The 23681-nt window shown below is 39.0% G+C and overlaps 1 protein-coding gene across 5 annotated transcripts in view; it reads left to right on the top strand.

Annotated features, from left to right (window-relative positions):
- The window catches only part of LOC140065271 (disintegrin and metalloproteinase domain-containing protein 10-like), a 98571-nt gene that overhangs the window by 37924 nt on the left and 36966 nt on the right, over positions 1 to 23681 (top strand). For all 5 annotated transcript variants that reach the window (XR_011847881.1, XR_011847879.1, XR_011847873.1 and 2 more), the window contains 7 exons: positions 5710 to 5802; positions 8886 to 9054; positions 10443 to 10612; positions 13574 to 13745; positions 15840 to 15984; positions 18034 to 18217; positions 18592 to 18691. Coding sequence is in view for 1 of the 5 variants with exons in the window: in XM_072112878.1 (XP_071968979.1) it covers positions 5710 to 5802; positions 8886 to 9054; positions 10443 to 10612; positions 13574 to 13745; positions 15840 to 15984; positions 18034 to 18217; positions 18592 to 18691 (1033 nt within the window). In the remaining 4 variants the exon portion in view is untranslated. The remainder of the gene's footprint in view (positions 1 to 5709; positions 5803 to 8885; positions 9055 to 10442; positions 10613 to 13573; positions 13746 to 15839; positions 15985 to 18033; positions 18218 to 18591; positions 18692 to 23681) is intronic.

Raw genomic sequence — 23681 nt, 5'->3', positions numbered from 1 at the left:
TCCTTTCTTGTATTTTTTTGGGGCCATTCACTGTACCATAAAAATAACATATTATCTTTATTCTATGGATCACTATGGTTTTGGTGATACCTCATTCATATAGTTTTTTAAATATATTTTTACAATTTTACTGAAGAAAAACAAATACAGAGAAAATGTCATTTATTTTTGTATCGCCATCTTTACGGATATATAACGCTAATATTTTTTCATTGACAGAGCTGGTTTAGGGCTTATTTTTGCGGGTTGAGTTGTCCTTTTCAGTGATACCATTTTGGCGTACATAACTTTTTTTTGATCACTTTTTAGAACATTTTTGTGAAGGGATTTAATGAAAAATGTACATTTTTGGCGAGTTTTTCGGGATTTGTTTTTACATGGCTCACCAAGCGGGTCCAATAATGTTACTGAGTTATTATACAGATTATTACAAACGCGGCGATACCAAATATGTGGGTTTTTTCTGGTGATTTTGTGTTTTTTTTTTACTTTATTAAATATGTATAGGGGATGATTGTGTTTAGGGACTTTAACTTTATTTAATTAATTCTTTTTATTAATAAATGTTTATATGAAGTGTTTTTAACTTTTTTTTTTTAACTGTGCATGATCAGTGTGTCACAGCCGGGTCCTGCACGTGACCGTGGTGTGTAAGGGCTTAATGCCCGCGATCGGAGACATAATAATACTGCAAAATGCGGGAACGCACCTCCCGCCATGCAGTATTATCACGTCAAATGTCGGGAACGGGTTAAAATTCAAAGTTTGTAGGACAGTCTCCGCATTGTTAGAAATCACAAGGTCCAACAATACATCACCTCTTGTGGGATCTTCTACAAGCTGCACCATAAAATTATCCCACAGAAAGTTGATGAAATGTCTCCCCTTCAGAGATGGAGAGGAGCCCTGACCCCAACTTATATTTGGAAAGTTAAAGTCTCCCATTATAACTACCGTCCCCTCCTGTGCAGCCCGCTCCATCTGTTTAAGTAGGTGGCCCTCTATTTCCTCAAAGATGTTAGCGGTTCTATAAATTACACCAAAAATAATTTTGTCAACGCTCTCCTGGTTTTGAATTTCAACCCACAAAGTTTCAGCCTCCTCATACTCTTCTGAGACCACTGTCTCATTCACAATCACTTTTAAGTCTCTTCTGACATACAGACATACACCACCTCCCCTCTTATTTGCCCTGTCTTTCCGAAAGAGTGTAAAACCTTGAATATGCAATGCATATCATGCGATGCATCGAGCCATGTCTCTGCTACACCAACAACATCTAACTGTTCCTCTAATACCAGAGCCTCAAGCTCACCCATTTTGCCTTTGATACTTCTGGCAATTGTGAACATACACTTTAATTTTCCACAGTTATTTCTCTGATTTAAAGTAATTTTACTGGCACATATATCCGCACTATTGTTTTCTAACTTGTGGATCTCCTTATCCACTGCCTTAGTCCCCCATACATCGCCCCCACTTCACCACCCACCAACATAACCTTCCCCCTCTCTGACCTGTCTAGCCCTTTTGTGTCTTCCTTTTCCTCCTCCCCCGATCCTAGTTTAAGTACTCCGCCACCTCTGCTAGGATCTTCTCCGCAAGCACAACAACCCCCCTTCCATTTAGGTGCAAGTTATCTGCGAAAAACAGCTTGCACCCCAATGAAAAGTCAGCCCAGTGCTCTGGGATCCCAAATCCCTCTGCTCTACACCAGGATCTGAGCAATGCATTTAACTCCCTGAGCTCCCGCTGTCTGCTCTGTGTAGCGCATGGCACAGGTAGGATTCCGGAGAATACTGCCTTGGAGGTCCTTACTATAAGCTTTGAACCTAATTCTTTAAAACTATTCTTCAGGCTCCTCCACCTACCATCTATTCTGTCATTGGTACCAGCAAGGACCACGACAACTGGGTCATCCCCAGCCCCTCCCAATAATTTATTCACCCTTTCCACCACATGCCAAAGGGACAGCAAACCATTCGGTTGAGGCAGTCTTGGCGACAAATTATTCTGTCTTCCTGATTATAGAATCCCCTACAACCACTAACTTCCTAGGCTTACCTGCACTCCCAACATTTGGTAAACATTTTTAAAAAATTGATATTTTCAAACTTCAAAATGTTCTGTTTTTCAAACTGATAGTAACTAATTTGGCTATTAAGAAAGATCATAAATCGAACTGCATTCTCTGAAAATTTCAAAAAAATTTAGAATACTTTTCATTTTATTTTAGGGACCATTTCATTTCTATAGTGGTTTTGGAAGTTATGTTAGTAGAAATCCCCACATATCACCCCATTCTATTAACTTCATCCCTCAAACTATTCAAAACAGCAGGTAGGAAGCTTGTTATGTATTTTACAGAAATTCAAACAAAATGAAGGTTTTATTTGAAATTCACTAATAGTTATCATTACTACATTCATTTAGCCACACAATTTACCCACATTAACTGAATAAAAGTAGGAAATACATCAGGAATATATTGTACAGTTTTTTCGGAGTAAGAGGACACCCCATATGTGGATGTAACCCACTGTCAGAGCACATAGAGAGGCGCAGAAGAGAAGGAGTGCCACAGAACTTTTGTAGAGCAGAATAGTTTTCAGCTGCTATGACGTGTTTGTAGTGTCCCTGAGGCCACGTTCACACGTGGCATTTTGGTTGCGTTTTGAAATGCAATCCAAAGACTGTAGCTGTGATTGCAAGTTAGGTAGAATTGCATTTACCTGCATTTATGGAAACATCTGTTCTTTCTGGCGCAAACGCATTATAAATGATCCGCAACAAAAAAAACCCCCTAAAACAAAAAAAACCCTAAAATCCCAGGATTTTTTGGCGAAGATATAATAATGCATCGACCCCATTGTACTTCATATTATTTGAAAGATTTTAGTGATTAGCTTTTTAGTCTCTTTATTAGCTCTTTATTCTCAATTTTCAAAGTTTGAAATGTTCTGCTTTACAGGTAAATAGTCAGACCACCCAAATAGCTGGATAACTAACATTTCCGAATGATTGATTTATGTTTGTATGGATTTTATGTGTTCTCTTTTATATATATATATATATATATATATATATATATATAGAGGCTTGTTTTCATGAAAATCACCAAGACTCATCTTGTGGTTAAACATGGGTTAAAACAGAAGAAAGGTGTGATTTAGAAACTGTTATTTTTTGGAAAATACATTTATTTAGGCAATAAATCACATTAATTACTTATTCACAATGGATTAAATGGCAAAATGAGAGAGATTTTTATTGTCGGATTGTACAGGCTATAAAAATTTACATTTTTGTTGGCCATGCGAACAAATAAGGGCTTATTTTTTAAGGGACGAGATAAACTGTATAGATACAGTACTTCAGATTGGGAGGTGTATATTTTACTCATCAGATTTTATTAACAATTTTAAGGTGGACCCAAAGAAAATCATCCTTTTTTGTTTTGGATTTTTAGCACTATTTTTGGCCACTCTCCGTAACTTTCAAATTTTATATTATCTTTATTCTCTGGTTTACTGCGATTATGGTGATACAATACCTCATATATATACATATATATAAATATATATATATATATTTTTTTCTTATCTTTGTCCAATTTTACTGGGCAAAAACGATATTGGAGAAAGTCACATTTGTTTTAGTATCAACAAATTTTTTGACTTATTTTTTGTGAAAAAGTTATTTTCAGTGCTATAATTTTGGGACACATATCTGTTTTAGATGGCTTTTTAGAAAAAATTTTTGTGAGGATAGCTGAACTGTCAGTCTGTGAGTCTGGGCTGAACTGTCATTACACAGCTACCGCACCAGCAGGACGCTAGACATTGCATCAGAAAAAGTACCCTTATTAACCATTGTAAAATGTCATTAGGCAGTTAAAATCATTTTCTATCCTTGGTTGGTATAGGTGTGGGGGTACAAATATGTGTGTTGTTACTTTTTAAAGGGGTAAATGTTTTTTTGTGTTGGTTTTTTTCTTACTTATGACTCCCAGCTGCCTGTGATTGCATCTTTACCCTTACCCTGTAACCACTTAGACCAGGGGTCCCCAAACTTTTTACATAGGGGGCTGTTCACTGTCCCCCTCAGACCATTGGAGGGCCAGACTAAAGTTTAAAAATAAATATCAGTACATGTGACCACATCCATAATACACTGGCACCCCCACACAATTAATTATTTAATATACTGCACCACCTTAAGAAATTGGGACAATTAATTATTAAATATACTGGGACCCCTCTCCATTAATTATTGAATATGCCTCCCCCCCTATTAATTACTAGACTGCCCCTCATAATTAATTATTTCCTATACTGCCCCCACCATTAATTATTTCCTATACTGCCCCCACCATTAATTATTTCCTATGCTGCCCCTCATAATTAATTATTTCCTATACTGCCCTCCACCATTAATTATTACCTATGCTGCCCCCCACGTTAATTATTTCCTATGCTGCCCTCTATCATTAATTATTTCCTATACTGCCCCATATAATTAATTATTTCCTATACCCCCACCATTAATTATTTCCTATACTGCCCCTCATAATTAATTATTTCCTATACTGCCCCCCCAACATTAATCATTTCCTATGCTGCCCCTCATAATTAATTATTTCCTATACTGCCCCCACCATTAATTATTTCCTATGCTGCCCCTCATAATTAATTATTTTTTATACTGCCCTCCACCATTAATTATTTTCTATGCTGCCCTCCACCATTAATTATTTCCTATGCTGCCCTCCATCATTAATTATTTCTTATACTGCCCCTCATAATTCATTATTTCTTAAGCTGCCCCTCATAATTTATTATTTCTTATACTGCCCCTCATAATTAATTATATCCTAAGCTGCCCCTCATAATTAATTATTTCCTATACTGCCCCTCACAATTAATTATTTCCTTTGTTGCCCCCCACCATTAATTATTACCTATGCTGCCCCCCCCACCATTAATTATTTCCTATGCTGCCCTCCATCATTAATTATTTCCTATACTGCCCCTCATAATTAATTATTTCCTATACCCCCACCATTAATTATTTCCTATACTGCCCCCCACCATACTATATAATTTTGTGTTATAACTTACTCTTGCACCCTGACAAAATCCTGGGGTAGTCACAGGGACTGGGCTTTGGTTTGAATGCATTTCAAAAAACAACATGTGACTTGTCTGAGCTGCAGGCTGCCTCCATCTTTGTGCTCCTGTACAGCTTGTCCCTCCCCCACTGATGTCAGGCTGACCAGGCTGTGACCTCTGAGAAGGAGCAGGAGCTGCACAGGAGCACAAAGGTTGGGGCCTAGCTCTGAGGAGTGAGAACACAGATAAATCACATGTTGTTTTTTGAAATGCATCCAAACCAAAGTGCAGCCCCTGGGACTACCCCAGGATTTTGTCAGGGTGCAAGGTAAGGTATAACACACAATTATATTGTAAAGCAATTGCTTAGAAAATGCAGAGGCAGATTCGCACTGCAGGTGCAACCTGTCTTTAATGAAAATAAGGTCTCTGGGGACAGGTTCCCTTTAAGTTTACCGGTACACAATGCAGTAGACATGGATTAAACGACATTATTTTCAACTTATAGAAGTTTATACAAATGTGTATCTAGATTTTTCTCTTGTACTGCAATGCTTCAATTTATATTTTAACATACTGTACATTCTGTTCCTTTTAGATTGCTGGATACATGAGATCGGTAAATGCAATTTATGATCAAGTAAACTTTAATGGCATCAAACATATTAATTTTAAAGTAAAGGTGTTAAATGTAAGTATAGAGTAAATATCAGCAATTTAGTGATTGTAGTAAGGTTTTTATTTAATTTGTTCTTATTATGGAATTGTTGGAAAAAATGTAACTAAAGCTTTGCAGCTAATAATATATAGCAAATCAAAGTCTCAAATGGGCTATCTAACCACCAAAACCTGTAAAAATGCTTAAAATGTTTGTCTTTTTATTTGACAGTTTAGCAAACCATTGAGGAGATTTAATCACTATATGAAGAATCTATGTAAAATGTGTATTTTTCATTTAAAATATAGTATATAGCCTTTATCTTTTTACACTGGATGCTTTTAAATATATAATTCATTATAATAATACATTTATTTAGTATTATAAAAAAATATTGTATCACCTTTACCTGTCTACACTAGATACTTTTGAATATATAATTTATTATAATAATAAATTAATTTATTATAATAATTTATAATTATTGTTTTTACAATCATTGTTCAGTATAGAGGCAGAAAAATATTGATGAATCTCACTTATATTGACATTTACTATGTTTAGCACATTGCTACATGGGAAATTCCTCTATAGTATAGGAAACCCTGACATTGCATGTCAGATAACCCTATATATAGTTTTATGAAGGTAAATGACCATCCAAATTCAAAAATATGTTTTGATTCTGTACTGCTGACCATTTAATCTGTTACAATTAGTCAGTTATTTGCAAAATAATTATATAGAAGCAGTTTTTTTAGTGTCCAGCAATGGTGGAAGCTCATGCATCAGTCCATTTCTCAGCTTCCAAAAGAAGCAGAAGATTCAGAGATAGACCCCAAACAAAAGTCTGCCTTGTCATAAAAAACATTTTGTCAGCTACTCTTTTGGAGAACTGTATTCAATCCATTTTAAACAAAAAAATGTATTTTAGCTTCTATCACAGCAAAGGGAACTGGACCAGGATCTGCCCAGTATAGAATTGCTAGTATGTGAGTAGCAATTACCCAACCCCACCCACATTTTCTGTATTTGAAAAGATACATTTGAAAAAAGATATTTGAAAATATCCATTCAGATAAAAAAATGAAATAGTCCATTCAAGAAACGAGAGTGAAAATAATATTAAAAAAACACAATCTCAACAATTATGAAAAATCTTTGTGCCTACTCTGCCATTCAGTACAACTATACAACTATAGATAAAGAGATTTGTGATTTAATTTGAGTTATATATATGAAAAACCAAAAGTGCCATATCTTGGTAAGAACTAATAGGAAGCATCAGGTACAAAAAAAGGTTTGTATTAAAAGACACTTGAGATAATCCTTTATCATCCCCACAGTTTCCTTTCCTAATCAATACACATTCTAAGAACATTATAAATATCACTAATAGTCTCTGGGAATGGAAAAAAAAATTAAATGGAATATGAGCAGCACCCAACACCCTAGACACATAACTAGTCCTGAACCTCTAATACTGGAAAACATTCACCCACTTCAGTGGAAGAGAATAGGCTGTGCTGGGCATCCAACTGATCCTGTTCAAAACTGCATCGGTGTTGTCTTAAGGACCTACAGATCCAAGGAGGACACCCCTTAAGAAACATAGGAAGGAAGCCAAATAGAAAAATAAAGGGATAAATACCTTATATACTCGAGTATAAGCCTAGTTTTTCAGCACAAAATTTGTGCTCAAAAACCCTGACTCGGCTTATACTCGAGTCAATTAAAAACATAAAGACAAAACTCACCTTTCTGACGTCACCCATAGGTCCTCTTCTGTCTGAGACAGTCTGAGACAGTCTGAGACAGAAGAGGACCTATGGGGGACGTCGGAAAGATGAGTACAGTGTTATTTTTTTTCCTTCTACAGGGGCTGGGTAGGCTGTATGCTACAGGGGTTGGGTAGGCTGTATGCTACAGGGGCTGGCAGACTATATACTGGGAGGCTGTAACCAATGCATTTCCCACTCTCGGCTTATACTCGAGTCAATAGGTTTTCCCAGTTTTTTGTGTTGAAATTAGGGGTCTCGGCTTATACTTGGGTTGGCTTATACTCGAGTATATACGGTAATTGTTCCTTGAGAGCCTTCTATGTTTAAATTGGATAATAATGCAAAGGGCTCTCTTCATTCTCCGTGGCAACCAATCGGTTAGTAGAGATTAAAGAGACATTAGAACACATGTAGGGTAACATTACTTATCTCAGTGGTGGCGAACCTATGGCACGGGTGCCAGAGGTGACACTTGGAGCCCTTTCTGTGGGCACTCAGCACAGAATTTACTAGATAGGACTAAAGGCTTCCTACTGCAGTATAAGACAACCCAGGATGCACCACGCTCAGTGCTATTTTAAAGCGACACATACTTGGCTGCCAGGACTACAGGAGGAGTGTGGACAGAAGGTGTGGACAGAGATGGATTATTGTTGGACCTCATGCTTTGGGTCCCTTGATTCTTCTTCTTTAGGGGGCCCTGGAGGGTTACTGCTCAAATTGTCAGGTTGGCACTTTGCAACATAGAAGTGGGTTTTGGTTGTAGTTTGGGTACTCTGTATCTAAAAGGGTCGCCATCACTGCCTTATCTGGTGCGTTATTAGTAAAATAAGAAGAATTCTCCATGTAATACACCAAGTAACTAAAATGGGTCACTAAAGACTTAAGTCCCAGATTAGAAAATTCAAACCATCATCCACCTTAGGGCTTTAAAATTCATGCTTATTAAAAATGCTGCTCATAAACTAAAATTAATTGATCTCCACTTCTTTAAAGTAAATCTACCATGAAAAATCAAGCATAATAAACCAGGGGCAATTACTCTTAGGCCCCTTCCACACTAGCGAGTGTGATGCGATGAACGCACGGCCCGAACGCTGCACCGCGGGAGTGAACTCAGCATGTCAGTTCACTCCCGCGGTGCAGGGTTCGGGCCGTGCGTTCCCGGCAGCTTGCGTTGCGAGTGTGATGCGAGTTCATCGCATCACACTCGCTAGTGTGGAAGGGGCCTTAGATCCAGACCTTGCGACTGTGGTAATCTTCTTATATTTGTTATTCATGGCCTCCTCCCTTTTAAAATGATGCATTTGCATTTTGTTTATTTCAATGCTTCAGATAATTCAAGAGAAACAACCTGATAATGCTATGAATTCAGCTTATATTGGACCGGAAAAACTTCTTATGTTACACTCCAGTTACAACTATAACAATGTTTGCCTCTCATACCTGCTAACAAATAGAGATTACAATGGAGTCCTTGGGGTGGCTTGGACAGGAAAGGAAGGTAATGTCTGTGTAGGGTATGTGATAAAAAAGTTTTGTACAAAATGCAAACTTCCAAGTTTTAATGCATGAAAGACTAGAAAAATGTAAACTAGTTTTATCTGTCAATGACACATTTTATTGGTTGTGGCTAGGACAGTTGCAAATCAAACATTATTTCCCTTTTTCAAGTGGGTTTTGGAAAGAGACACTTTGCTGCTGTTTAAAAGCTAACCAAGGGTTAATACTATAAAGTAGTATAAGGAGTAAAGTAGCCGCGGTCCCTTCGATCCGTGCCCCTGTTTGTTTACAGGGGCACAGAAGCCGTGCACAGGGAGCTTCCGGTCGGTGCTGTGGCCGGCTCCTCCCATCCGTCCCTATCTATCAGCGTTGTAAGCGCTGGGAGATGATGTCGGATGGGAGCTTCCGGCCGGCAGGAAGCTCCCTGTGCTCCCTTATAAAGAAATTGGCGCACAGACAAAACAGGCTGCGGTGCGGGACATCGGCGGCGCGGAGGAGGTAAGTACATGTTTATTATTTTTAAATAGTCCTCCCCAGCCTGGCCCTCAGTAATTCTTAAGACCCGGATAACCCCTTTAATAAACTTTTACAAAAATATGTTATAAATATGTACAGCATCATCCCATCTTCCTTTCCCAGGTTCACCTACAGATGTAGAGGATGCATGTATTTCTGCAAAGTGTAAGCTAAGTATTTTCTGAAGCATCTTCTATATACTGCCTTCAGCTGACAGGCTGGAGGGGGTGTACGTCAAACACCTATATCTCATGAACCCTTGCACCTAAAAACCACAAATCTAATGTCATATTGAACAGGAGACTCTCCCCTTTAATGTCAAGATTGTTTGGTTGCTTCACAGGAATGGAGATACCCACTGTTAAAGTTACAGTCAAAAAACTTGTAAATAGAAGGTTGTATATAAAAATTTTAACTGCAACTTTAAGAGTCGATATCTTTGTTTCTTTGAAGCATCCTACATAAGGGTTTAGGAGATATAGTCGTTTGAAGTTGGCCACTGTAAATAAACATCTTTTCTGCACAGGGCAAGTGCAAAAAGGACATATATAGCCACATGGCAGTCATGAAGGGGTTAAAGTCTTTGTCCTTCAGAAAGGCAAAGAAGTGCAGAAAACAATCTTATTGCATTAGCCAAATTGACAGACCCAATGGATCCCATTACTTGTAGTCAACATGGTTCATGAGGATCTTTTTTGCGAACTGTGGAAGGGATTTGTCCCCAACTAAGTCTTCATTATTCTGTTCCTGTGTTAGGAATATAAAAATGACAAAAGCCCTTCAATGATTATACATGTTGTATAGTATACATGGAATACAATCAGATTAAGTCAGCTCTGTTAAATACAGAATATGTTTTGTTGTTTTCTATAGGAAATAATGGAGGTATATGTTCAAAGTTTTCAAAACTAAAAGATGCACCAGGCACAGAGGGATCACTCAATACTGGAATAGTAACAATACAAAAATATGGACAATATTTGCCACCAAGACTTATCCATATAACTCTGGCACATGAAATTGGACACAGCTTGGGCTCTCCTGTAAGATAAATTATTGTAAAACATCACAGTGACAAATATTATGAATAAACATGCAATTCATGTTTAAATCATTTGTTTAATGAAAAGTTATACATTTTCAAATATACTTGCTATATCTATTCCTCACAATTTTTCAGATCTCTGTTTTCAGTTCATAAAAATCTATCCACGGTCATGTGATTTTACAAAGGTGGATGGCTTAAGAAGCAATGGGCACATTTACGCCAGTTTTCTATTGGACTTTGCATGTTCTTTTAGGTACAAACTGCTTGCACATGTACTTAAGAAGTGTCTGCACAACATTTGTATTGCATGTGACCCTTTTGTGTCGCTGCTCCACTATTCTTTACAAGACATATATTTCTGCTCTGAAGGGGGTGTTCCGGTGCCCCATCGGACCGTGCACCAGTCTGCAATGTCTGACAGAAGTGTGTTGCATACCCTATGTTAAAGATACACAAAAAAGTGGTGCCCTCTGTTGGGGCAGTGCTGAGGGTGCCAGATTCATGAAGAACATCCTGAATCTGGAGCCCTCTGTACTATATACCGTCAAACTGCACATTCTGTACTTAGTAAATGTGCCCCTATGTGTGAAGCTCGGTTCTAATGCTGTTCTCAATGAGTCATGCACCTGTGTGACCATTCAGATTTTTTTTTTAACCCCTTCACGCTCCGTGACGGATATATCCGCCACGGAGCTGTGAAGGTTGTATGAAGAAGGCTCACGGGCTGAGCCTTCTTCATACAGAGATGGGCTTTGCTGCATATCGCAGCAAAGACCCATCGCTATCACCCGCGGTCGGTGCTTGCACCGATCGCGGGTGTTAACCTCTTCTTTGCCGCCGGCAAAGTCGCCGGCGGCACTTTAAATTTGGCGGCGCGTGGGCGCCGCCATCTTACCTCCGATCGCCGCTCCCCCGAACGTCATCGGGGGGCGGCGATCGGTTGCCATGGTAGCCTCGGGTCTTCGTTTGACCCGAGGATACATGGCTTCTGCACATGCATTACAATGAGCCTGTGGCTCATTGTAATGTATAGTGTGCAGAAATGCCATATACTGCGATACAGTAGTATTGCAGTATATGGCAGGAGCGATCAGACCATCTAGGGTTAATGTACCCTAGAGGGTCTAAGAAACAGTGGAAAAAAAGAGAAAAAAAAAAGTTTAAAAAATGTAAAAAAATAATAAAATATTAAAAGTTCAAATCACCCCCCTTTCCCTAGAACTGATATAAAATATAATAAATAGTAAAAATCACAGACACATTAGGTATCGCCGCGTCCCAAAATGCCCGATCTATCAAAATATAAAAACGGTTACGGGCAGCGGTGACCTCCGGAACGGCAAATGGCGCCCAAATGTCCAAAATGCGACTTTTACACCTTTTTAGATGACATAAAAAATGTAATAAAAAATGATCCAAATGTCACACAGTCCTCAAAATGGTAGCAATGAGAACGTCGGCTCATTTCGCAAAAAATGACCCCTCACACATCTCCATGCGCCAAAGTATGAAAAAGTTATTAGCGTCAGAAGATGGCAAAAAAATTTCTTTCTTTTTTGTACACATTCGTTTAATTTTTGAAAATTTATTAAAACGCAATAAAACCTATATAAATTTGGTATCACCGCGATCGTACCGAACCAAAGAATAAAGTAGGCATGTTATTTGGAGCGCAGAGTGAAAGTCGTAAAAATTGAGCCCACAAGAACATGACGCACATGCAGTTTTTTTCAATTTTTCCACATTTGGAATTTTTTTGCGGCTTCCCACTACATGGCATGGAATAATAAATAACATCATGGGAAAGTAAAATTTGTTACGCACAAAATAAGCCCTCACACAGCTCTGTACACGGAAAAATGAAAAAGTTATGGATTTTTGAAGATGGAGAGCGAGAAATCAGCGAAAATACCCTGCGTCCTTAAGGGGTTAACCATTTATCAATGGGCAATTTACGTGTGTTGATAATCCCTGTTTGAAGAAGGCTCACAGACTAAGCACTCTCCATAGAGGCTGGGAGACTGCTCTGTTATAAAGCTGACACCTAACGCCCATGCTGAAGTTTTAACCATTCAACATGGCTGGGGCACTTAAAGGGGTTTTCCCAAATTTCAATCTCCTAGTGATGTTAGCACAATAAAGATAAATTTTAACCCTTTACTTCACAGTTTTATTGCTATTTTAGCTCCTTGATGGTCACTGCAAAATTCCAGGGTGTTGGCGGGGACTCTCTAAGCAGACACATTGTTATCCCTCTAATTCTGTGAGCTGACAATGTGGTTAGATTATCAGGGTGCAGGTTTATACACACTTTCATCTGACTTCTGAACATTGTACTAGTATGTGACACATAGAGAGATGAGACAGATCAGAGATGATGAGATCCATTAGATGCCTATTGCACACAATGACACTGTCAGCTCTCCTACATCTCTGCTATTCCACAACATACTAGATGCTGTGCTTTCCTGAGGTGTCTCCCCAGATAAATAACTTATCTGTCTGTAGCTTGAAGTTCTCCCCATGCTGCTGCTGGCAGGAACTCAGCTTCTGTGTATCAGTATGGATCAGTGAGTGAGCACGGTCCTGGACTGCAGGGTGGGGGGGCGCTCCACTGCCGTCACACACAAATCCAAGATGGCTGCCCGACCCTGATATCGACAGGTTGGAATTATATCTGTGAATTGCTGTAGTGAATTAGAGGATGTGTTATTTTGTTATCCTGAGTACATTTAAAAAACTTGTCTTTGTGGGAATACCCCTTTCAATGGCCTTATCTTCTTCCACTGTGATGTGTGTATTGAAGTATATTATAAGAGCGATCAGACAGCCTAGGGTACAAGAACAGTAGATAATGTAGATCCTAGTATAATAACTAGGAAAAGTGTGAATATTTTGACTGTTAAAAGCATCTACTTTCTATTTAACATTTCATTCGTGGCTCATGTTTTTTCAGCATGATGAAAGCAATGAATGTGCAGACTTTACTGTCTCCAGTCCCAATGGAAATTATTTGATGTATCCTTATGCCGTGGATGGAAATCAGTACAATAATGACAAATTTTCACTATGTTCAATTCACTACATATCATCAATTTTAAAAGTAAAAAAGGACAGATGTTTTGTTGGTAAGTAATCTGTATGTTATTTTATACATATTTAAGAGCATCTTTACAACCAAAGAAGTATGGATAAAAAACTATGGGGGACATGTATCATAGTTTTTTTTCCTTTGGTTTAAAATTAGGTCTTTTTTTTGCGCCTTATGTACGTTCATGTCTTTTTACTTGTGATACATGTTCAGTTTTTCTTGTCCTGGCAGGTGCAAATTTTGGCTTCTTTTAGAGACTTTTTGTATCAAATGTCTCAAATCCACATGGACACAAGCCATATGAAGGGGTTATATGCAGGAGTGGACACTACTGTAAATTTTGGATTTGAGGCCATGTCCTGCATTTTTAAGCACTCTTGTCACACCCCAGGGAGATGACGACATATGAGGCTGTGGTCACATGTGGTTTTAGGGGAGAGGTCATGTGTTGCATTTGGTTGAGTTTTCATTGCGTTTTGAAATACATTACAACAGCTGAGGAGAGGTGATTTACCTAATAACATTACTGTTGACATTTGTGTTTACAAAACACACATGTTAATACATTGTTAACAAACATGTAAGCATATTGTTAACAAACATTGCTTTTACATTTCTTTGCACAACATTAGCTTTTAACAATAATGTAATTGGGCAAATCACCTCTCTTCAGACGTTGTAATGCACTTCAAAATGAAACCAAAATGCCACATGTGACCTCATCCTTGAAGTAACCAATACATTTTAGAAAAAATGTAAATGAAAAAATGTATGAATTTTAAAAAAACGGGTTAATTTGCAAGATTTTAAACATTTAAAGCATTGGAAATAATTCATTACATGTCCTTGAAATAAAAATCCTTCCTTTGCACCTACTGTGGACCAGGTGCAGATTTGTGCATAAAAAGTCGCATATATATGCACAAAGGTGCATTGCACAAAGTGCAGACCAAGGTGTACTTGAAAAACGACAGCAAAAGTTGTAGTGTAAAGTCGCAAAAATTACAAACAAATGTACAATTTAACTAGTAGAAATAAAGATACATGTCCCCCTATAAATAATAGGAAGTAAAACTTAAATAATTCATTGTATGTGTAAACTAAGTAAATTATTTTAGTAATAATAGCTAATGAGCGTTTTGAGAATGGTTGATGTGCCCTACATCGATAGCTGTTGAGAGAGAACATATAAATGGGTTATCTGGGCTTTGAAAATCAATCACTAATCCGTAGGTGTTCCTACAATTTGTTTGTACCCTATGCTAGAATTTAGCACCATGGGGAATGAGGCTGAGTAGTAGAACTTTATGGGGGTTATTTATCATTAGACGGCTCCTTGGGACAGTTCTATGGGGGATATTTATTCATTATACTCTGGCGCTCCTGCTCCGCCGCTGCAAATTCGCAGCCCGATACATCAAGAGGCAGCATGAAAGTCACCGGCAGCAGCAAGTGTCCCCGCGCCGGCCCACTCCCGTCCAGCCGCGCCCTCCGCCCCCCCTTCACGGCCCTTCACGCCCCACTGGCGTGAAGGTGGCGGATTGTGGAAAATAATCGCAAAAGCTAGCAATAAGTTAGCATTTGCGATTATTTCAGGGCCTCTGCGCCACTGGCGGTGCGCAGAGGTCCTGATAAATATACCCCTATGTCTATATTTGGTGCTCAGATTCATTAAAGTGGCTTTGGCCCTTTAATAAATGTTCTTATGGTTTATTTTCTGACTGGGATTTTAATTTCAAAAAGTCCCCAAAAAGTCTCAAAATGCATAAAAAGTCTCTGCACATACACCAGCAGGGGACTGGAGTAACTATGAAACTTTTTTGCAAAAGTCTCAAGTTTTGATGCTTTGCATGGTGTTGCACTAGCAGTAGTTCTATGCTTAGGCCACATTAATGAAGAGGTGTGTGTAGTCCTGTGAGTCTTTTTAGCAGTGAAATGTCTCATAAAACCCTCAATGTGACTACTTTGAGACTTTTTTATGCCAAAAAATCCCCAGGAAAACCAATGATAAATAGACCCCTATGCCTTGATTGTTGTAATGTCCCTCTACTCAACTGACTTAGTAAAGAAATTCACATGAAAATGCTAGTCATGTTAGTTAAGAAGTCTGTTTTCCTGTGCATTTTTACAGAGAGTGGACGGCCAATATGTGGTAATCAAATTGTAGAAGATGGGGAACAATGCGATGTAGGTCTGAATAAAAATGACACATGTTGCTATAGCTACGATGCAAAAGAAGGTATACCGTGTACTTTAAAACCTGGAAAACAGTGCAGGTATGCTATGTTTTTAAAAATATGACTAAACATGCAAACCTATAACAATAGAATATGTCACAATGTAAAAATGACACAAATAGAAAGATTAATTTTTCTGCATTTACTCAGTTTCTATTTGTGGCCATCTATGTATGTTTATGGTCTTATGTAACCCCTTAGGGACTGAGCCATTTTAGGGCTTCAGGACAAAGCCTGATTTTTAAAATGTGCCCTGTGTCACTATAAGTGGTTATATATAACTTTGGAACGCTTAATCTCTAAAATCGCTAAACTCATTTTGGGCCAAAAATTTTAAATTCACAATGGATTAAATGATGAAAAGCTCCACAAATTTTCACATTCAGTTTCTCTGAAGTAGACTGAAATCCTATCTGTGGTGGTAACATGCAGTATGGGTGTGCGGCAGGGCATAGAGTGGAAGGAGAGACATTCAGAAAAGATGTGCATTGTCACATTGTACAATTGTAAATTTTTTTTTTGGAATGTGCCCTTTTTTGTTGCGGGATGAGATCCACTTTTAAGGAGATCTATAGCTACTTGATGAGATTATATTAACTCTTTCTTAGCGGAGGATAAGAAAATCATCACAATCTTTTGTTTTGGTTTTTAACCTTTTTTTTTTTTTGCTGTTCGCCATACCATAAAAATAATATATTCGTTTTTTTTATGGGACAGATCCAGGGCCGGTGCTAGGGGGTGGCAAACTGGGCATTTGCCCAGGGCACCATGAAAGAGGATAAACTCTTCTTTCAAAGAAATCTTAAATTGTGTGTCTAGGTGTCAGGGAAACTTTAAAGTGAGATTTTGGTGTGCGATTTTTATATATAAAAATTACTCTGAACGGCACTTTCATATATCCGTTTCCTGACACCTACAAACACAAAATTAGATTCTAGGTGTCACAGAGCCAGAGATATAGCCCTTTGAAGACCCCCAGATTCCCCCAGGTTCCCCCAGGGAATTAATCTTGTGGCTAATAGACACTTTATTTTGTCCACAAGTTGCTGGGCATCTGGAAACTCTATGGCGCACATTTACTAAAGACGTTGCACCAGTTTTCTGTCGGACTTTGCATTTTCTTTTATGTGCAAACTGCTTGCACATGTATTTAAGAAGTATAAACGGCACATATGTGTCACACAGAACCCTTTAATGTTGCGGCTGCACTATTCTTCACGCAACACAAATTTCAGCACTGAAAGGGGTGTTCTGTGTGCCACATTTATCATGCAAAGTCACAGAAATGTGTTGTACATTGTATGTTAATAGAGCACCAAAAAAAGTTGGTGCACTCTGTTGGAGCAGTGCAGGCAGCGCCAGATTCATCAAGAGGAGGCGCCACAAATCATGAATCTGGCTCCCCTTTCTTGCAACACAGGCAAATTGAATATGGTGCACTTTGCACTGTTTTTAGTAAATGTGACCCTATGTCTGTAACTTGGACAGGGGCAGATGGATGGCCCAGCCTCTTTACAATGCACATAATGAAATCATAAACGTACCTTTAATGCTACCAGAATGTCACTTAAAGGAAATCTACCATTAAAATCAAGCATGATAAACATTGTGGTGACTGTGGTAATCTTCTTATTTTTGTTATCGGAAGTCTCTTACTTTTAAAATAACTTGCAAAATTGTGCTAATGAGTCTGAAGGGCTGATTAGCCATAGCCCTTCCTTTCTGCAGATTCATATGCTGTTACATTGTTCAAGGAGCACTTCCCCTTACTGCAGTGAGATTATATCTGGCAGAGGGAGGGGGAAATGCTGTGGGAGTAGTGGGAGACAGTATAAAAGCTTTTCAAACTGCAGCATGGAGAGAATATGGTAATGTCCCCAAGAGTCCTTCAGACTGTTTAGCATAATTTAAAAGTTGATTTCAGAATGGAGGAACATGGATAACAGATATAAGAAGATTACCACAGTGACAGTGCCTGGATCAATAAGTAAGTGCCCCTGGTTTATCATGATGGATTTTGATGGTTGATTTCCTTTAACTAGTATACAGTGAGTTGAGTTTTATGTTGAACTTTTTTTTCTTTTTAAGTCCCAGTCAAGGACAGTGCTGTACTAACTCTTGCTCATATAAACTGAAAAATGAACTTTGTCGAGAGGAAGCAGAATGCACGTTTAGAAGCTTTTGCACTGGGGAAACTTCTGTATGTCCAATCTCCACTCCAAAAATGAACTACACATTGTGCAACTCGGGAACAAGAATATGTCTGAATGGGGTAAGTAATCTCTTGCATTTTAAATTAACTTGCATACAGACTTGGAGAACGATAGCTGTAATATTACAGTTGCAGGAGTATACTCTGCCTAACGATTTTAAGTTTATGACTGGCAGGTATGCAAGATAATGTTGATTTGTGTAAATTTTAACCTGTCCTGGTGATGTTCCCATTTTTGGTGACCACAGATGGCTACTGCTATTAACGTAGGGAAACTACTCAATAATTTTCCATATTTCTCTTTGCTTGAGCAGTGTGAGTGTGAGGACACAAGTGTCATAGCTACATTGTCCAGATTGATAAATGGCATTAGAATGTTAGAAGTGAGGTCTGTGTTTATTGTAATAAAGCATATTAATTTATTCTCTTTTCAGACTTGTCGCCAGTCACTTTGTGTAAAGTATGGCTTAGAACAATGTGATTGTGATACACCATCATTGTACCAAAAGTGCCAGCTGTGCTGCCAAAGACCAGGTGGGAAAAATATATTGCTCAAAAAGATCTGGTATATCATGGGCGAGGATAATTTGTTATGGAATATGTGGAATAGTTTTTTCCCCTTTAATAGTGAAAGCAGCACAATGGCACAAGAGTATACATATTTAGGCTGGAATTTACATTGTGTCTTGTTTCCATTTGTTGTGCCATTTTGAAAATTGCATTTGAAAAATATATTTTGATCATTTAAATTGTGTATGATGCAAAAAGAGAAAGCAAAATTTATTGGGGTGGACAATATCAAATAAGTTGGATTCCTCTGCTAATCCTGCGTGAGTCACAGGTCTGTCAGGGCTTGGGGGGGGGGGGGGGTATATGAGTTAACATACCTAATTAATTGTGTCATTCTTTCCAATTGACTGTTAGTCTGTAAAAGAATAACAGCAAAAGAATAAGGCATATAAGGATGTTTTTATTGACCCATATAAATCAGACCCACTGGATCAATATTTTATGACCTACAATATTTTTGCTCTCAAGAAAAAGCATACATGCCCCTCTTGAGCATGTACAAACCATCACAACATTGTGAGGCAAAGAGTTCTAATATCTAATTTCTTTTACAGTATTGAAATCCTATCTATGGCAATCGTAGAAAAGTATCTCCTCTAGACATCTAAACTGAATAACCCAAAATGTGATTATCCATCATTGTATTCTAGTCCCAACATTCCCTTAATAATCTTGGTTGCTCTCCCCTCCACCTGTTCCAGTTCTATTATGTCCTTTCTATACACTGATCCCTAAAACTGCACATAATATTCCATGTGCGGTCTGACCAGTGACTTGTTTAAGTCAAACTATGTCCCTACAATAGACATCTATAACTATGTTGATTAATCTCATAATTTTATTTGCCTTGGCAACAGCTGCCTGCTACTAGTCTCTGAAGCTAAGTGTACTGTCCACTGATAACCCCAAGTCTTTCTTTCAGCTGCAATTTTTTCAAGTACAGGCGGTCCCCTACTTAAGGACACCCGACTTACAGACAACCCATAGTTACAGACGGACCCCTCTGTCCACTGTGACCTCTGGTGAAGCTCTCTGGATGCTTTACTATAGTCCCAGACTGCAATGATCAGCTGTAAGGCGTCTGTGATGAAGCTTTATTCATAATCCTTGGTCCAATTACAGCAAAAAATGTTTAAACTCCAATTGTCACTGGGACAAAAGAAAAAAATTTGTCTAGAACTTCAATTATAAAATATAGTTTCGACTTACATACAAATTCAACTTAAGAACAAACCTCTGGACCATATCTTGTATGTAACCCGGGGACTGCCTGTGAGGGAATAGAATCCATTTCCTATTGTGTTATCCCTGTATGTGTCTTTTTCTTTGGCTCTATTGATAGAAAAGACTAGTACCCACCTCCCCCCCCCCCCCCCGAGTTCACAGATCATTTTACACTGATAGCTCCTCTTGAAGGCTATTGGAATGTGGGTATGGTCAGTAGGTTCCTTTGTCTCAAGAACCTATAAAAACTGTCTGCAAGCTAAATAAATTGGAATTCTCTCAAACATGTGAAGGTCTGAGTGATTCACCGAGCAGCTCGTACTATACAATGATTTGGAACCACACGTCACATCAAGAGATGGGGATATTTTCCTGACACTTTTTAAGTATAAATAATACATTGGTCCAGATTTATCAATAGTGATGCAAACAGCAATACATGCAGTTTGCCTTGCCAATGTGCAGAGTGCGCCAGATTATTGAAAACTTAAATAACCTGGCACTCCCTGCATGCACTAATCATGCTTAAACTGACTGCACCAGTTTTTTTGGGGGGCACTCAGGTTAACGGGCATGCACCATATTTCTGTCTAGTTGCTATAGTAAATGTGGCACAAGTATATCGGCACCAGAACGCCCTATTATGTACAAAATTTAATGGAGCAGCAGACATAGTGCAGCCATGCCACATAACTGCCACAGACACTTCATAAATACATGAGCAAGCACTTTGCACGTGTATTGCACACTGACAGTCAATTTGTCTACGGGTAGATTTATCAGATGTGTCTGAGAGCAGAACTTTTCTAGTTGTCCATGGTAACCAATCAGAGCTCAAGTTTCATTTTCCCACAGCTGTTTACAAAATTACAGCTGATCTCTGATTGGTTTCGATGGGCAACTGGAACAGTTTCCCTCAGACATTTCTGATAAATCTCCCCTTAGCTCTCTAACCAATCAAAGCTAAGAGCTCATATTAATGACATGTGGCAAAACAGTAACCAATCACGACTGCCATAACTGCCATAGCAGCAGCATACAATGGCTCCTGTATTTGGAGGTTAATAAGTGAATTTTGGAAAGTGTGGGGTAAACCTAGTCCCATGACGTTCCCTGAGTCACAAAGACCGGCTGTGAAAAATGAAGTACTTGTAAACGAGACGGTGGAGATTGCTTTAGCAGACATACATACACACAACCCTTACCTTTTGAAACAGATCACAAAAAAAAACCCAATATCACTTACAGAAGAACCCACACTTTAAACAATTTCTTGGCTCCCAACTTCAAAATAGAATCCCCCCAAAACACTGCTCCAAATCAGCTCCAAATCTTGTCTGTATACTTCTTCTAAATTAAAACTGTTTAGAAGTAATTCCATTAATGAGACAATCTAAATCAAAACATTTATAAATTGTTCATCTGTATACATCCTTCCTCTATCTTTTGACTACCGATAGAAGTAATAGGGGGCACAATGCACCACCTCCAAATCAAATGGGTCATTTCCAAAATCAAATAACACCACAAAAAAAGGGGAAACAAAAACCAAAATGTAGAATGCATAAAAAGCCACTTTATTAGATCAATTAAAATAAATCCATTCTCGCAAAATGACACCTTATACAGCTCCATACACCAAAGTATGCAAAAAGTATTAGGGTAAGAAGATTGCGGGAAGTGTCGCCGAGCATCGGGACCACCCAATCCCTGGACCCAGAGCTGCAGCTTCCACAGTTTGGACACAGCTCCATCTTAATTTTCCCATACTGCATCAACTACCACACTGGTGCATTATTCCTGAGGACCACTCTCCACAAACACTCCAGTACCAGAATCTGCTGTTGACTGTTTTGGCCTGTTGTCTGCTACCTGTTGTCCAATAAAGAACCATGAGTTAATTTGCACAACGTTGCAACGTTAGCCCGCACATCGCCCCCGCGACTTCAAAAAGATGGCAGTGCGTGTAGTATGGCAGTATATGATAGGATCAATCAGACAACCTAGGGTTAAAGTACCCTAGGAAGTCTAAAAAATAGAAAAAGTAACAATAAAAAAAGTTAAAAAAAAATTATAATAAAAAGCCTAAAACCTCAATTCACCCCCTTTCCCTAGAACTGATATAAATAAACAATAAAAATTATAAACACATCAGTTATCGCCAGTCTGAAAATGCCCGATCTATCAAAATATAATAACGTTTTTTCACTGCGTTTAACCAAGCAATGGAAAATAGCGCCTGAATTTGAAAATGGCACTTTTTTGCCATTTTGTAAAATATAAATAATTCAATAAAAAGTGATCAGACGGTCATACAGCCCAAAAAATGCTAGCATTAAAAACTTCATCAGAAGTCGCAAAAAATGACACAACCCACAGCTCCTACACCAAAATATATAAAAGTTATTAGCACCAGAAGATGGCAAAATCTGAAATTTTTTTTTTGTAAATGTATGAAAACTAGAGATGAGCGAACACTAAAATGCTCGGGTACTCGTTATTCGAGACGAACTTTTCCCGATGCTCGAGTGCTCGTCTCGAATAACGAACCCCATTGAAGTCAATGGGAGACTCGAGCATTTTTCAAGGGGACCAAGGCTCTGCACAGGGAAGCTTGGCCAAACACCTGGGAACCTCAGAAAAGGATGGAAACACCACGGAAATGGACAGGAAACAGCAGGGGCAGCATGCATGGATGCCTCTGAGGCTGCATAATCGCACCATTATGCCAAAATTATGGGCAACAGCATGGCCATGACAGAGTGACAGAATGAAGCTAGATAGCATCTAAAACATCCAATAATTGACCCTGACACTATAGGGGACGGCATGCAGAGGCAGCGGCAGCAGGCTAGAGAGTGTCATGGCGACATACCCTAAATGGACTCAGGCTTCAAACCAATGGGTGGCAGAGAGGAACCAAAGGAGGTGAGCAAGAAGCGCTCAAATAATATCGGTACATGATAAAAGTTTGCCAGTATATTTTGTGGATTACACAGCAGGGTGGCGACAAAGTTAACATGGAAGCCATGAAAACAACCCAAAATTCTGCCTGACACAGCTCGTTTGATAAGGGGACGATGTATGGAGGCAGTGAACTAGTAGTAGATTAAAGGTGCTGCAGTTAAAACTATGTTAGTTGGATCTTGGCATGGAGCTGGCGCTCCGCTGCCAGGCGAGCTTTCGCCAATCCAAGCCCCTGTCTATAGGCTACTCCCCAAACAGCACTTCTAAGAACCTTTTGTATAAGATCAAGTGTAGTAGCGTTCTTATAAGTTTAGGATATGGCGGGTGAGGGGAATGTAAACAGATGCGCAAGAAGCGCTGAAATAATATCCCTAAATGGTAAAAGTTTGCAAGTATATTTTGGGGATTACACAGCAGGGTGGCGACAAAGTTAACAACTTTGATGTGGAATGCCCTGTAATAGCTCTTGGGCGGTGTGCCTTTTATCGCCTAGGCTCAGCAGTTTCAGCACCGCCTGCTGTCGCTTAGCGACGGCACTGCTGCTGTGCCTAGAGCTACCGACTGATGGCGCCATGCCCACGGATGGTAATTCGGAGGAGGAGGAGGTGGAGGAGGGGTGGGAGGAGGTATAGTAGGCCTTTGAGACCTGGACCGAGGTAGGCCCCGCAATTCTCTGCGTCGGCAGTATATGACCAGCCCCAGGGTCAGACTCGGTCCCAGCCTGCACCAAGTTAAGTGTAGTAGCGTTCTCATAAGTTTGGGA

Source organism: Engystomops pustulosus, chromosome 1 (genome assembly GCF_040894005.1).
Source record: "Engystomops pustulosus chromosome 1, aEngPut4.maternal, whole genome shotgun sequence".
Lineage (NCBI taxonomy): Eukaryota > Metazoa > Chordata > Amphibia > Anura > Leptodactylidae > Engystomops > Engystomops pustulosus.
This window is presented reverse-complemented; position numbering and strand designations above follow the sequence as displayed.